Source organism: Mchenga conophoros, linkage group LG18 (genome assembly GCF_057382185.1).
Source record: "Mchenga conophoros isolate Kocher_MC1m ecotype Shallow Benthic linkage group LG18, M_conophoros_male_GT1.1, whole genome shotgun sequence".
NCBI lineage: Eukaryota > Metazoa > Chordata > Actinopteri > Cichliformes > Cichlidae > Mchenga > Mchenga conophoros.
The window spans coordinates 27,680,834-27,696,664 of record NC_140543.1 but is presented as its reverse complement, the minus strand read 5'-3'; the positions used below and the strand labels follow the sequence as shown (position 1 = coordinate 27,696,664).

At 41.0% G+C, this 15,831-nt stretch overlaps 1 protein-coding gene across 4 annotated transcripts in view; it reads right to left on the bottom strand.

The window, feature by feature from the left end:
• Positions 1 to 285: 285 nt before the first annotated feature.
• LOC146554040 (MAGUK p55 subfamily member 7-like) overlaps positions 286 to 15,831 on the bottom strand; it is a 34,838-nt gene continuing 19,292 nt past the window's right edge. For 2 of the 4 annotated variants that reach the window (XM_085253268.1, XM_085253271.1), the window contains 6 exons: positions 14,469 to 14,642; positions 11,473 to 11,553; positions 11,289 to 11,382; positions 11,051 to 11,159; positions 4,528 to 4,671; positions 286 to 2,638 (listed from right to left, as the gene is read on the bottom strand). In XM_085253268.1, the coding sequence (XP_085109394.1) occupies positions 2,408 to 2,638; positions 4,528 to 4,671; positions 11,051 to 11,159; positions 11,289 to 11,382; positions 11,473 to 11,553; positions 14,469 to 14,642 (833 nt within the window). In that variant the 3' untranslated portion in view covers positions 286 to 2,407. The remainder of the gene's footprint in view (positions 2,639 to 4,527; positions 4,672 to 11,050; positions 11,160 to 11,288; positions 11,383 to 11,472; positions 11,554 to 14,468; positions 14,643 to 15,831) is intronic. The other 2 variants (XM_085253269.1, XM_085253270.1) reach the window with 2 other exon arrangements.

Below are 15,831 nucleotides of genomic sequence, written 5' to 3'. Positions count from 1 at the left end.
TGCAGTGGCTGAAGTCTGTGGTGTAGAGGGTGAAGAGGAAGGGGGAGAGGACAGTCCCCTGTGGTGCCCCTGTGTTGCTAATCACCTTGTCAGACACACACTGTGGGAGACGTACATATTGTGGTCTTCCTGTCAGGTAATCAACAATCCAGGACACCAGAGAAGCATCCACCTGCATCGCTGCTAACTTATCACCCAGGAGGGTCAGCCTGATGGTGTTGAAAGCACTGGAAAAGTCAAAAAACATGACCCTCACAGTGCTCGCCGGCTGGTCCAGATGGGTGTAGACACGATTGAGCAGGTAGATGATGGCGTCCTCTGTTCCGAGACGAGGCTGATAAGCGAACTGAAGGGGATCCAGATGTGGTCTTACTATGGGTCGCAGCTGGTCCAGGATGAGCCTTTCCAGGGTCTGGAATGGTAAATGGCCTGTATTTGTATAGCGCTTTACTAGTCCCTAAGGACCCCCCAAGGCCATGAAGACAAAGCGTTAGCATGTCTGTTGATGCTTGAGCGAACTGACAAACTTGGTGACTAGCTCATGAACGCAGTGTAGCATTTAGCGCCTAAGGAGCTAGCCATTTGCCTCTGGAGTGGTTGGACCCAAAACAGAGCAAAAAAGTTAAGGTGAAAATTCGAATTTGATTGGTTGCAAAATTGTCTTTTTGAGATTTTTGTGTTGCAAAGTTGTTTTGGGTTAATGTCAGCACAAATGAGTCAGCCAAAGACTCTCTAAACCTACAGTATTCTGCAATAAACTAAAAACCTTTCCCTTCCTGCTTTAGGTTTGTGTAAGTATCTCCCATATACTTTTACCATGTGCTTTACTGTGTCAGTTGTTTAAAAGTAATAAACGTTTCCTGCTAACAAACTAGATGTTGTTTAACATTGGTTGTATTTATTGTTACATTCTTCAGATAGACAGCTACACGACTGAGCCAAATTATCCGAGACCAATTGACATCATACTTCTGTGTAATGTTTGAAGTGGGAGCTACTCTGAACATAAAACGGCAGGTTTTCATTGGAGCACTCTGGTGTCTTTAATGGCATCATTATGATCTCAGAGGGTGCCTGCAGATTCTCAGCGGTGTGATGAAATTACACTGCCAGGCTTTGGCTCAGGTTGGGCTTCAGACCTGGCAAGAGTGTCGAGTGTTGTCTTGAGAGTCTGCATTTAAAATAGAAAATAAGAAAGAAAGAAATGCAGACATACCAGTGGATGCATCTATGCTGTCTGCGTCCACTCAGTTATGTTTGACTCTTACAATAAGCTTTCCAAAGACAAATAAATATTTGAGACTCGATGATGCTCCCTTTGCTGCTGCAGCCCGATCGACTACGTCTAGCTTCACTGTGTTTTTAAAGTACAATTTTATATGTTGTCATAACTTCTCTCCGTACGTCTACGAAGGCCTACGTCCCTTGAAAGCCATTACCGTCTCCCCACATCACACTGCTCTCTCTTCCTCGCAAACACGACATGATAGAGCCATTAACACTCCTTCACACCCAATTGAGCACACCATCCAAAAAAGAGGAAGGAAACACCACGGCTGTAGAGAAATGTAGTCATAAAAACATTGGATTACCCGCCATGTGTGAGTGAGAGGAGTAAAATTTGTACCCGACGACCAGCTGTGATGCTCAAATATGAGTATTTGTTAATGGAGTGTCACTAATGGTGAGTTTCTGCCAATTGTTTTTAATTGTCTCAATATGTTTTCGGGTAAAAGACACCTCGTTGTGGTTAATGTTCTATAACAAAGGTGATTTTCAGAATAGAGCATTTAACAATTAGTTATTGGACCTTCTGCACCTTTGGGTCTTTGCAGTATTTGCAGCATTCTGCTGTTCGCAATCATAAAACGGTTTTTCATCTTGCTTCAGCAAAAGTTTATGATTATTATCGTGTTTGTGTCCCTGCTCCATATAGCATGTAGCTGGCAAAAAAAAGCCTCCCTGACTGCTACTAATAATATTTCTCTGGTGTACATTACAGTTAATTGAAGTGCAGCAGCTGTCAGAATAATTACATGCTGATGTTTGCGACTTGGCAGGGAGGCATTACACTCAGCCACAAGCTCTGGAGAGTTTCCTTTTTTCCCCCCTTCTTCTTGTTCTTCTTCTGCAAACTGAAATGTTTTCACCCAAATGCCAACAGAAAAGCAGGAGCAGAGACAGATGGAGGGAGAGAGAGATGGAGAGAAGTGGAGAAATGGATTCTGCCTAACTGGATGCGCACAAAAGACAATATGGAAAACTTTAGAAATCGCAGCTTTTGTTTAGCCCAGGATTAAAATATGAAATTCAGTCTTCCATGTTGTTTGTTCTAAAATGACACATTACATACAGCTATGTTATATTTTTATTAATTTGTTTTTCTTACTAACTTCATATATAAATCTCAAATCCAGCTGGGCAGATGACTACAGCTTCTCCGCGCTTTTGTTGGTGAGGAGAAGCTCCACTCTGTGGGCACCCACTGGACCCGTGCCTCCTGAATCTTCTCGAGGTCTGACCTCAGCTCTCTGAACGCAGAGGCGATATCTCCATTAACAATCACCTTGTCAAACAGGTGACCGTACTGGCGCTCCATGTTTTCAGCTAAGTCAATCATGTCCTCAAAATCCGCCTCCTGTGAAAGGAAAATAGCGTCACCAGTATCCATCAGGCAACAAAGATTCTATCCCTAGATGGAGTGGTGTACAGTGTTGTGCAAAATGACTGCTCATTTCTTTATATTTTGTCAGGAGAATGGGAGATAGGTGCAGTAATGTACTGAAATGTGTAAACATAAATGGAAGTACTGGCAAAATCAGTTTGTGCAGTTGAAAGTCAATATTTGATATGACCACCTTTATTCTTCAACACAGCCTAAACTCCCTTAGGCAGCTTTCTTGTCATTTCTCTCAGTAGTCTTCAGAAATAGTTCTCCAGGCTTCTTGAAGGACATTCAAAGCTCTTCTTTGGATGTTGGCTACCTTTTGTTGCCTTCTCTATCAAGATGCTCCCACACTGCTTCAATAAATTTGAGGTCCAGCCTCTGGGAAAGCCATTGTATGTTTTTCTATCCAGGTGTGACTTTACTGCATTGGCAGTGTGTTTGGGATCACTGTGGTGCTGAGAAATGAAGCTGTTGCTAAACAGATGCTTTCCAAAAGTTACTGCATCATACAAATCTGACGGTTCTGTGCTCATAATTCCGTCAATTTTGACAAAATCTTCAGTACTAGTGGCTAAACCCACAAACCATGACAGAGCCTGCACTGTGTTTTACAGCTGTAGCTCAACTTACCTCTCTCCTGACCTCCTCTGTCTAATATTGATGACGATTTTAACCAAAAACTTCACACTGAGATGTCTGATGAGGTTTCAGTAAACAGTATATGGATCAACTCAAAGGCCTTTTCTGGCTTTCAGATACAGATCAACAGTTGTATATATTTTTTTAGGCTTGTCACTTCTTCTTTTGTTCTCCACTTGTCCAGTCTTTTGCAGACATACAAAAATTATGCCGGGATATGACAAGTTGTCGGCTAAGGCACAAGAAGCCTTTTCACGCAAGTTGAAAACACAGCCCTTTGAGACGAGCCTCAACTCTGAATGGACAGTACCAAAAACTTACTGCAACACAGCTGCGTCACCTTGTGGGTTTGATAAAGGCAACCTGGGCACATGTGGCCAAACAATGAATCTGAACTCAGATGGGCATTTTTAAAGTTACTTAGCATGTTTTGATTCCGCTGTGCCCCATCAACTTCAGATGCTTCAGTTTTAAACTCCTAGGACCTGCGTCCAGATTTGTGGACATCACATTTTGGGTTGTCTAGAACAAAATACTAAATTTTGCTCTACAACGGCCTGATATCCACTTACGAGGACATTATACTGCTACTGTCCTATTGAAATTTAAAGCGAATGTCCTCTTATGTGGATCTCATTTTTCTCAGAAACAAAAATCAGGTAAAAAAATAAATAAATCATGTAATTCTTTGTTTTTACATTCATCAGATCCCAGTCAGCCCAAATAGCAAAGAGAGATTAAAAATGCATGCCGTGAAGAATTCGGGTCTTAGGAGGTTAAAGTGAGCAGGTACTCAACAGAACAATATAAAATGCACAGACTCTTCAGTCTACATCAATTTGGTGAATAATTTAAGTTTGTTTCCCTATTTAATGTGATTCCTTGCTATCGCCTATTTATTGTTACAGGTTTTTGTTTGTGTTTTCTTTTAGTTTTTCCCCCATTTAAATCATGATCAATATCACACATAAGCTGAAACTTTTATCTCTGACACAAATACGCTTCCTTAGATGTTATCTTATTGGAGAAGGAGCCAATCAGAAAGCAGTTTTGTAACTTCCCATGTCTTCTAAATGCAAACCACAGGGCCAGTGTAAACTAAGGTGTGTGTTAGTTAGGGGTGTGTGCCACAATGTTTGTCCTCATACTGTCATGTCGTTACATGGAACAGGAACCTTAGTTCACCATGCAATTGCTGGACTGTGTGTGTTTTTTCTTACTGAAAAGATCCTGACTTGGTTAATATCCTCTTCATTGCAGACAAATTTAGCTCTCCGTCTGGTGAGGCGTAGCTCCTCTATGCGCGGTGGCTTGACAAACACCACGTATGGTTTAAATTCAGACGTGTACACACGCTTTATTTTCTGTTGGAACAAAAGAGGATTAGATTAGTTGAAGACAGAAGGCAAGTATCTGTAATAAAATATGTTGTCTAAACAATACACATGTGTTTTCTGAAGACTGGGCCACAGCTTCGGATTCTGTTTGGCAGAAAAAAACACAAAATCATAACTTTATCCAACTCCCATGATGTAAAGCTACTACTGTTACTTCAACTGTGGCAAAGTAATTACTTGTGAGAGCTTAGAAACTGTTGTTTTTTTCCTAGAAGAACCATTGTCTCGTGTGTCTCACCATCTCATGTGGAGCCGAGTAGAAATCTTACTTTAACTGTTCACTTATTTCCCATTTAACCAAGCAGAAACGTTGCTATCCGATATAAAACCGGATTAAAATGAGCAGTGTGACACAGCGTATAATTAAAAGGTTTGTCCAAAGGTCCAAAGGCTTTTACAAACCATCAAGGTCAAGGTCAAGTTTATTGGTATAGGACATTTAAAACAACCACGGTTGACCAAAGTGCTTCACAGGCTTTCAATAACAACAAACAAAATAATTACAAGATGTCTAGATTTAGCTCGACATGAAGGCCAGAGAGTAGAAATGAGTCCTGAGGAATGACTTGAATGTAGCAACTGTTTTGGTCAGTTCTAATATGAAATAATAAGGCATTCCAGAGACTCAGGGACACAATTTGAGAGCTCTGTGTCCACTATTTTTAAAGGCTAAATCTCGGACTATTGAGGATAAACCCCCCACCAGAGCGGCCAAAGGTTCGCCATCGAGCCCCACCCTCAACAGAGCAATCGAAGTCACATTGCCCAGCCTCGCCCCCCTTAGTTCCTCTTCATGCCCTGTCTCCGCAGTCTGATGCGTGATGTGTGAAGGGTCCGGGCTGTGAGGATTATGGCAGTGATGACTTTTCCCAGGAGAAGCTGGGACCCTGTTTACTAGAAGGTTTTAAAATTTCTGTACTTTTAGGTGACAGGAGACATGTGGCCTGGTCAAAACACAGAGAGCTGCACTCTAAAAGATCTTTAAACATAGTAAACATACCTTGTGTGCCACAGACTGCTCCCAAACACGAGGGGACAAGTAATACCTCTAAAACACTTAAGTTGGCTTTATTAAACATTAGATCTCTAGCTGGGAAAACATTTTTAATTAATGATTTAATCACTGAGCACAGCCTTGATTTTATGTTTTTAACTGAAACTTGGTTGGACCAAAGTAACAGTGGAGCTGTTCTCATCGAGACGACCCCTCCTAACTACAGTTTTATCAGTGAGGTCAGGGCGAGCAGGAGAGGAGGAGGGGTTGCTGTCTTATTTAATGAATCATTTCAATGTAAGCAGCTATCTCCTGGAAGTTTTCAGTCTTTTGAATATGTGGCTTTACAGCTGAAGGCCCCATCCAAAGTTGTGTTTCTTAATGTTTACAGGCCTCCCAAATACTGCACAGACTTTTTTAATGACCTCAGTGAACTGCTGTCTGTGATCTGTGTTGATTTTGACTGTGTAATTATTGTTGGGGATTTTAACATTCATGTGGACAACCCTCAGGACAAAGGGACTAAAGACCTGAGTAACACTCTGGGCAACTTTGGGCTGACTCAGCATGTAACAGAGGCCACACATAATAGAGGACACACTCTTGACCTACTGATCTCCAAAGGCCTGAGCATTTCAAAGGTTACTGTGTCTGATGTGGGCCTGTCTGATCATTACTGTGTTTTCTTTGAAAGTAAAATCTCAGCCCACACAAATATATCAACAACAGTGATCACAAAACGGTGTATAACTGAACACAGTAGTGCAATTTTTAACCAGGTCTTCCCATTAACACCTGACCTGCCCAGAGGGTCAGTCAATGAGCTCGTCAATAGCTTCAATGCTAACATGTTAAATGTAATGGACACTATTGCTCCCATTAAGGTGAAGGTTATCTCTGGAAGGAAAAAGTCTCCATGGAGAAACTCCACACTGGTGAAAAATGAAAAAAGAGAGTGTAGGAAAGCTGAGCGCAGATGGAGAAAAACAAACCTCCAGGTTCATTATGACATTTATAAAGAGAAACTTCACAATTATAATTTACAACTGAGGAATGCAAGGAGGTCCTACTTCTCTGACATCATCACTAAAAACAGCCATAATGCTCGGGTCTTATTTTCTACAGTTGACAGGCTAACAAACCCTCCTGTGTCAGTGGCAGCTGAACTTCATTCGACCATGGCCTGCAATGACTTTGCCAAATTCTTCACTGAAAAAATCCAAAAAATTAGACAAGCAATTGGTACATCAACAGCAGATCCAGGATATGTACTGTGTCCACCAAAAAACTGTTTAAACACCATGAAACAGTTTCAACCTATTAACAGCAAAGACCTGGAGGACATCTTAGGTCAACTGAACTCCTCCTCCTGCTGTTTAGATGTCCTGCCAACAAGTTTTTTCAAAAAGGTCTCAAAGACTTTGGAGTCAGACCTGTTACAGATCGTCAACTTTTCTTTAATGTCAGGTGTGTTTCCAGAATCACTAAAAACTGCTGTAATCAAACCTATACTGAAAAAGGACAATCTTGACAAGACACAAATGAACAACTACAGGCCGATCTCAAATCTCCCGTTTTTAAGTAAGATCATTGAAAAAGCAGTTTCTCAACAGCTCAGTTACTTCTTAAAACAGAATAATTGCTACGATGCCTTCCAGTCAGGTTTTAGACAGAACCACAGCACTGAAACCGCTCTGACCAAAGTGTTTAATGACATATGTCTGAATACAGACAGTGGAAAAATGTCAGTCCTAGTTTTACTAGATCTCAGTGCAGCATTTGATACAGTTGACCACAACATATTACTCAAACGACTGGAGAACTGGACAGGTCTTTCAGGAACTGTACTAAACTGGTTCAAAACATACGTAGAAAACAGGAAATACTTTGTATCAATAGGTAACTTCACATCTGAGCAGACAAGTATCACATGTGGAGTTCCCCAAGGTTCCATCTTGGGACCCCTTCTGTTTAACATCTACATGCTCCCACTGGCACAGATTATAAACAACAACAAAATAAACTATCACAGCTATGCAGATGACACACAAATATATATCACAATGTCACCAGGAGACCGAGGCCCTGTACAGGCTCTTGGTAAATGCATTGAGGAAATCAATGACTGGTTGTGCCACAATTTTCTCCAGCTAAACAAAAACAAAACTGAGGTAATAGTCTTTGGCGCCAAAGAAAAACGATTACAGGTCACCAGAGAACTTCAATCTATACATCTAAAAACCACAAACCAGGCGAGAAATTTGGGTGTAGTGATGGATGCAGACCTAAACTTAGAAAAACACATTAAGACAATAACAAAGTCAGCTTACTATCACCTCAAGAATATATCAAGGATAAAAGATCTGATGTCTCAACAGGACCTGGAAAAACTAGTCCATGCATTCATCTTTAGTAGGCTTGATTACTGTAACAGCATCTTTACAGGTCTACCTAAAAAATCAGTCAGACAACTACAGCTCATTCAGAACTCTGCTGCTCGAGTCCTCACTAAGACCAAAAAAGTGGACCACATCAGTCCAGCTCTGAGGTCCTTACACTGGCTGCCTGTCCGTCAGAGGATAGACTTTAAAGTTCTGATGCTGGCCTATAAAGCTCTGAATGGTTTAGGACCAAAATACATCAATGACCTCCTGACCCAGTATGAACCTTCCAGATCCCTCAGGTCATCTGGATCCGGTCTTTTATCAGTTCCCAGAGTCAGAACCAGACACGGAGAAGCTGCATTCAGCTTTTATGCTCCATATATCTGGAACAAACTCCCAGAAAGCCTCAGATCAGCTGAAACACTCAGTTTATTTAAATCCAGGTTGAAGACTCACCTGTTCTCAGCTGCATTTGAATAAAGCACCAAATCCACACTTTAAGCTTAAATTTCAAAACTTACATTTAACTACTGATTTTATCTACTGTTCTGATTTTATCTGTTTTGATTTTATATACTGTTTTGTTTGTTTGTTTGTTTGTTAATTAGTTAGTTAGTTTATTTGCTTGTTTTAATCAATTTTAAATCATGCTTTTTATTTGTTCTTGTTTCTAATGTCTCTGTAAAGCACTTTGAATCACCTTGTTGTTGAATTGTGCTATACAAATAAACTTGCCTTGCCTTGCCTTGCCTTGCCTAGAAGACCTCAGTGCTCTGACAGGAGTATGAGCATGAATAAGATCAGACAAAGACAGTGGTGCCAGCCCAATTAGAAACTTAAAAATGATCAATAAAATGTTACAATTAAACCTAAAGTTGACAGAACTCAAATGGAGTGAAGCTAAAATTGGAGTAATATGTTCATGTTTTTGTGTTCCATTTCTTTCCTACATACAAAGAATAACAATAATACAGTCAATACAATACAATAATAAGAGCATGTATGACTCTGAGTCATAAGAAAGGCAAGGCTGCACTTTGGCCAATAATCTCCGCTGGTAAAAGAAGCAGTTTTATCACAGACATAATCTGTTTATCCAAGTTAAAAGAGCTGTCAACACCCAAGTTTTTAACCGATTGATAAATGAACGACCCATAAGCCCCTTTTCCATTAGTACCTACTCGAATTGACTCGGCACGGTTCGCCAGGGTTTTCAGGGCTTTCCAATAAGTCATAGTACCAGGTACTAAAATAGTACCTGCTTGGCCGCAGTTAAAAGCAATCCAAGCAGGTACTAAAATGTGACGTCGTCAGACTGCCATGCTACCGATTGACTGGTCACTGGCATCACTTGATGAGTCACAAGAGTGTCTCATTCACAAAGATCAAAACTGCCATTTTTGAAACCAGGAAACGAGGGAAATGGCTACAAAAAACAACGCCCCGGCTCCCGAGTCCGACGAGAAGCAACAGAATACCAGGTATATTGTTGGCTCGACGTCCACTTTGGTTTAGCCTTCCGCATCGCATACTAATTACGTCACGGGATGCTCTGCAGTGTTGCTTTGACGACAACCATGGACATTAGATAGTACTGGATTGTAATGGAAAACCAGTCGATGCAAGTCAGGTCAATCCGAGCAGTGAGAGTAGTGAGAGAGCCAACACAGAGGAAACACAGTCCTACAGCTGCTCACCACAACCAAACATAACAATCTCTGTTTTCATTTCTGTTCATTAAAATTAAGAAAATTAATGTTTAACCAATTCTTTAAGGCAGTCGAACTAAACTTAATGAATTGGGGTCATTAGATTTCACAGGGGAAAAAAAATCAAGATGTTATCAGCAAAACAATGAAAGGATCGGTTAAATTTCTCAAAAAATAATAATAATTTTTAGCTCACTGACATGTGTAACCCAATAGGATTAGGGACAGGATAAAGTGTCAGTCTCTAAGGTTGACAGAAAGAACTGTAGAAAGAAATGACAAAAACTGCACTGCCTCAAATTCCCAAACATTTCCAAATGTTAACCTCAGAGTAAAAACATGTTAGCACTCTGGTTCAAAAACAGTTTTGGCCTGATCGCTAATTTCCCCCTTTATGATAACTTTTTGTGGGATTATTATTTATTTATTTGTACCCCTTAGATGGCTCAAAGTTCATTTTTAAGTGGGGAATGATTATTTTTAAAAGAGGGGCAGTAAAAGCCTGCTTGGTGACCTTGTTTGGTTTTAGTGCCTATATGACCAAAGAATAATAAAGTTGTACTAGCAGTTTGCCCAAGTTATCCGTGTTTAGCAAATATCTGTTCTTGTGCAGTGTACCCATGCTGTCACTTTGCCCACTAAACTTGGTGGTGTTAACTGAAAACTTCCCTGCACCCCACCCTTGGTATAATTACATGTTCAAAATGTTCTGGCTCCCAGAAAACAAGCTGTGAATGTCAGGCTTCAAAGTGGGACTTCAAAGATCTACAGATGATGTCCTGTTGGATAATGCTCATCTCTTATATACAGTCTATGATTTTATCCCATTTTTCCCTCCACAAATTTGGACTGCCCTCATATCCTAAAGCTAACTTGGGGAAAAGTCCACACAGGAATGTTCTTCTTCTGATAGAAGCAGATTACTCAGTCCTTATTTGTTGCTTTAAACTGCAGGGTTTAAAAAGTGAGGAGGCTCATGCTATTGCTCCACAGATCATGCAAAAAAGCAAGTACAGTGTGATCCCTCACTGGCTTCCCAGCATAACTAAAATAAAAAACTAAACCCTTGTGGTGACACATGGGACTTGGAAACTTTACTTTTATTAGTTCAACGTGAAAAGGCCACAGGACAAAAACCGAACTGTAAATTTCCATTTCTGAAAAAGGTGCTGGCTCACAATGAATGATTATTTAGTATGAAGAATCAGCGTGAACTGTTTATTAGGGACACATGACTTTTTGGATGGCACAATGCTTACACTGGGGTGAACATCCAGGAGGCAGACCTTGCCCTCTGCCATCACTCTGTGCACAGAGTCTAGACTCGTTCCATAGTAGTGACCTCTGTAACTCCCATACTCAATAAGCCTGGAGGCAGAAAGCATCAGGGACAGGAACAGACATGAAAACAATTAAAACGGCAGAGTAGACAGAGTGAGTGGACAAAATGCAAGCGAGATTATTTTAATACCATGGGAACACATGCTAATGGAGTACCTGTGACTCAGAATGAGCTCTTCAAACATGTGGACTGACACAAAATGATAATCCACACCTTCGCTTTCCTGCCTTTTCTTCTCCCGTGTGGTGTCTGTAAGAGAAGAGCACGGCAGGCGGGAGATGAAACGCATTTTAGCGTGCAGGAGATGACAGTCGAGGAACTCGAAAGCGTCTGTCTTACGGGGTACGGTGACGCCATAGCGGTCGGGGTCGGAGATCAGCAGCCTCCTCTTCAGTTCATTAACGCCAACGCCGCTGGGCCCTCGAGACAAATATCAAAACACAGTGTTCTCCATGTGGGTATTCATTCCAAGTATCACTAATGTGTACTAATGTTTTCCTCAACACAAGCCCAACATCAAATGACGCATCTGTCTTTACCATCAGAGAGGGAGCGACAGTCAGACAGAGCTCTGATTTCAGTCAGATTTTCAGCGTCTGTCTGCGCCCCCCCCATCGAACGTTTAACGCTCCTATACCCTCTGGAAAATACATAGGATTGCACTTAAATGTGACATCTGCAAAGCCACGCAGTATCAATGTCATTATAGTGTAGGATGCACAGGATGAAGCGCACACACAGACACACTCGTGCTGTAGCATCTGGGATTTTCTTCTAGAGCAGGTTTCGGCAGCCCCAGATTGCATCAGACTCTAATGGAGCTCTGTCTGAAAGTGGGATTCCTGACATACCTGCCTTTTCCATCACTGGGTTGCATGAGCTTGATGCATTACAAAATATCAGGTTTATGGACTCTCCGCTCTTACACTTCTAATGCGTTTCACAGCTGCCGCACAGAACCGGAGAGGAGCATCATCGGGCTTTGTGGACGCTTTCCTTTTCAAGAGTTACACGATCTGTGGGCGCTTTAAGTGGCTGGCAGTCACTTTCACCAACTTCCCTGGGGCATAGGGGTCTATTGTTTCATTCAAAGTGCATATGCAGTGCAAACTGAAAGGATATATTTCAAACCTGGTCAAACATCATCCAGCTGGTCCTGGTTTAGTGATCCAAGGTTTTGGTTTTCCCGTCTATAACTTTCATTGCCAATAAGCTATATATTCTTAATGATGACCTCCGGTCAATGAAGAACCCTCACAGCAGACAGTAAAACGTAATCCCGAGTTGGGGTTAGCTCCAACTCAATTAAAGAGGTCTAAATCTAAATCCAAGCCGTCTTAACTGTTCCAAGTTGATGATGGAGCACTTGGCTGACATTATGAGGGATCGTCTCCACCATCCATCTCTTTCTCTCCATTCTTTTATTTATTTTTTTATCTATTCTCTATCTGGTATTGTTTTTGCACCTCTTCAGCTCTTTGTGTTTCTCGCTTCTCTTTTCTTTATCGCTTTTTCCGTCTCTTCGCTTCTCGTCTGCCCTCCGTTCTCCTCAGTCACAGGCGACCTACAGTTGTATCGTAATATGACATTGAAAAGACCTTCAGCGGGGCTCAATCTAAAATTCCCTGGGGAGAGATAGAGCTCAGAAATACATAGAGCAGGCCTGCCGGGCTGGCAGAGAAGCAAATCTGAGGTGGGCCGCTAGGTAACTTAAGAGAGCACGGTATATTCTGACTTTGGGTTTTCTGACAGTGTTTACGTGTTTCTGATGGGAAAGGACTGTTTTTGCGCTCATGAGTGGGAACATAAATCTTCATTAACGCATTGGTTTTTCTTTTGATCAACAACATTTTCAATAATACCGTGCTTTACGTAAATGGGACTCTGGCATTTCTGAAATTTTTGCAAGGGCTAAAAAAAGGGAAGCTACAGGATGATATAAAACAGAATATAACTGACTAATACACCTTAAACTGCACGGAAATATTTATGCTGTTATCTCCATCATCTCACTGGCACATTATTTAACTCTCTCTCTTATTTTTTTTACAAGTTTATGGCATTTTTTGATAAAATTACTCTCCACACAGCGTGGGTGTGTTCAGGGTGGATATTGCACACACAGAGATAAGTCTTGTACACCCAGGGGAATCAGCTGGACATTAATGTGCCAGTGAAAACTACAAAAAACAAAACAAAACTATGACAGCATTTTTTTTAAAAACTCATTGTTTTTCATCATCATTAAAAAATGCAATGCTTTTTCCTTTTTCTTTAAAGTAGCAAAAACTCCCTGTTGACTTTAATCATTTACTAAACATCATCTTAGAAAAAAAAAATCAGCAATCAGCCCAGAGGCTGTTTTGTCCAAGACAGGAATGTCAGTGAATCATATAAATCATAATCATATAGCCACTGCTCCCTAATCCTTTCTTTTCCATTCCACTAAGAAAAGCATAATTTTCCTGCCTAGTTCATCATACAAGTGCTCGTCATAAAAATTACATTTGACAGAGATTTTAGTTTTTAATGAGGTATTGGACTTGGATAGCTCTACAAAATCTGAATGAAATATTTTTTTGAGTTTTGACTCTCCTAACCCACCTAAGTGTGTCCAAATTCAGGGGCTCCATCCCTCAAAGGACACAAAGGAAGGTTGAGAAGGCCGGAAGTGAGTGGCTGATAAATTAGACCAGGGGTAGGCAACTCCAGGCCTCAAGGGCCGGTGTCCTGCAGGTTTTAGATATCACCCTGGGTCAACACACCTGAATCAAATGATTAGTTCAGTACCAGGCCTCTGGAGAATTTCAAGACATGTTGAGGAGGTAATTTAGCCATTTGAATCAGCTCCTTTTTGGGTCAAGGACACATCTAAAACCTGCAGGACCTTGAGGCCTGGAGTTGCTCACCCCTGAATTGGACAAAATGTAACTTTCTAAGATTCTTTGTTAATTTAATATTTGGAACAGTTGGATATTTAAATGCAATAAAACCCAATGCTGACTTTAAAAGTTTATCCCTGGACTGCTTTGCTTGGACCATCTGCCATTTTTCTTTTCCAAAAAATGTTTTACAACCACCAATGCACAATAAATCTTGGGATAGAGTGGGTTGAAAAGGATTCGCCTGATGCATCTTTCAAATCCCAGGGAAAGGAGGACACATTTGTAGGCCTCGGCTGGAGGAGCCTTCGAATTTGGACAGCCTTCATTGCCTTGCTTTGATGTAAGAAGCCATCAATTGTGGCCTTCAAAGGATGGAGCCTCATATCGCTCCCCTAAAACGTCTTAAAAATACCCCCCCATACACTTTTTTGTTTTTTTGATCATACATACCAACCAGGATGACCACTCGATGTCTGTCCTTTGGCTCCCTGTGGTAGGGGATCACCTCTATGTAGGTAGGTGGACAAATTGAGCTGTGTACCCCGGCGCTCCATCTCCTGAACCGAGCAGCTTCTTTGGCCCAGCTGCTCTTTCTACCGAGTCGGAAACTCCTTCTTAACCCAGCTGGCAAAGAGACACAGGGACTCTTCAGTAAGGTGTATAACTGGAAAGGTAGCTGTAGATATATGGCGGTCCTAAAAACTTGGGTTAGTTCATTTGAGGCAGGGCTACAAAGCCTCTGGTGTGTACAGTTATGTATATGTGCAAGCAAACCAACACGGCAACATTTGGAGCAATATTTCTCATCACGTTGAAAACATTAACTCTCAGTTTGGCTCCGTTATTAGTGTTAGCCACGTATTCTTGAGGGAAAGATCTGTGTTTAGGGCTTTTTTGGTGGAAGTGAATCATAACACTAAAGCTGTGCTTTATAAAATTAAAGAAGTAGCATAAAGGTTTTTATGGCTAAGTCTGTTGATCATACTGTTTCATCATCTGTGTGTTTCCTTTCATACACATCATTTAATCCATTGAATCCAAAATCTTCTAAAACATTTCTGTCGCTCCCTCTTTTTTTTTTGCTTAAAGACGACAACATTACTAGTTATTTCTTAAGTCTGAAGAATTTTTATGTTGAGCACATTTTCACACATTAATAGTCAGCAGAGTTGCGTAAGCCTTGATTTAATCTAGGCTTAATTGACCTGCATCTGGATTTTGCTCTTGTTTTGGTAAAAAAGGCAAAGACCAGAACTCTTGTTTTATACAGTGGAAAGGGAAAAGCATTGAGAATTATTAAGGACAAGAGAAAACAATTCAAGAAACCATCTGGTGTCAACTGCTCTCCTGAGCAGCACACATCTTATTTATGAGACAATAATTCAGTCTGTCACGCGTCACTGCTGTCCTGTCTGAAATCCAGCCTCTGCCATGCGACTGTGGTCGGGCCGGGCTTGGCAGACTTGCTTTCTTTCATGATGTTAACTAAGTGATGGTGCCAAGCCCTCTCTGACGTCAACCATAATTTCACTTTGTAAGCATGTCTATCCATTTCCTCTCCAGGCTTCATTCTGAGAAACATACCAATATGATTTCAAGCTTTTGTTTACACTGGATTTAAAATGATGAGCTCTCTCAAATATGCGGGTTATACAAACTGTATAAAAAATAATTTTACAAAGCAAAAAAACAAATCTTATTTCCTAAAATCAAATGCGCTCTGCACAAAGCCATCTTGTATTTGTCAGTCTTAAATCATTCTGGCAGGCAAATTATCATCGGTGACTGAAAATGCTCCCAGCCCCACATTTGT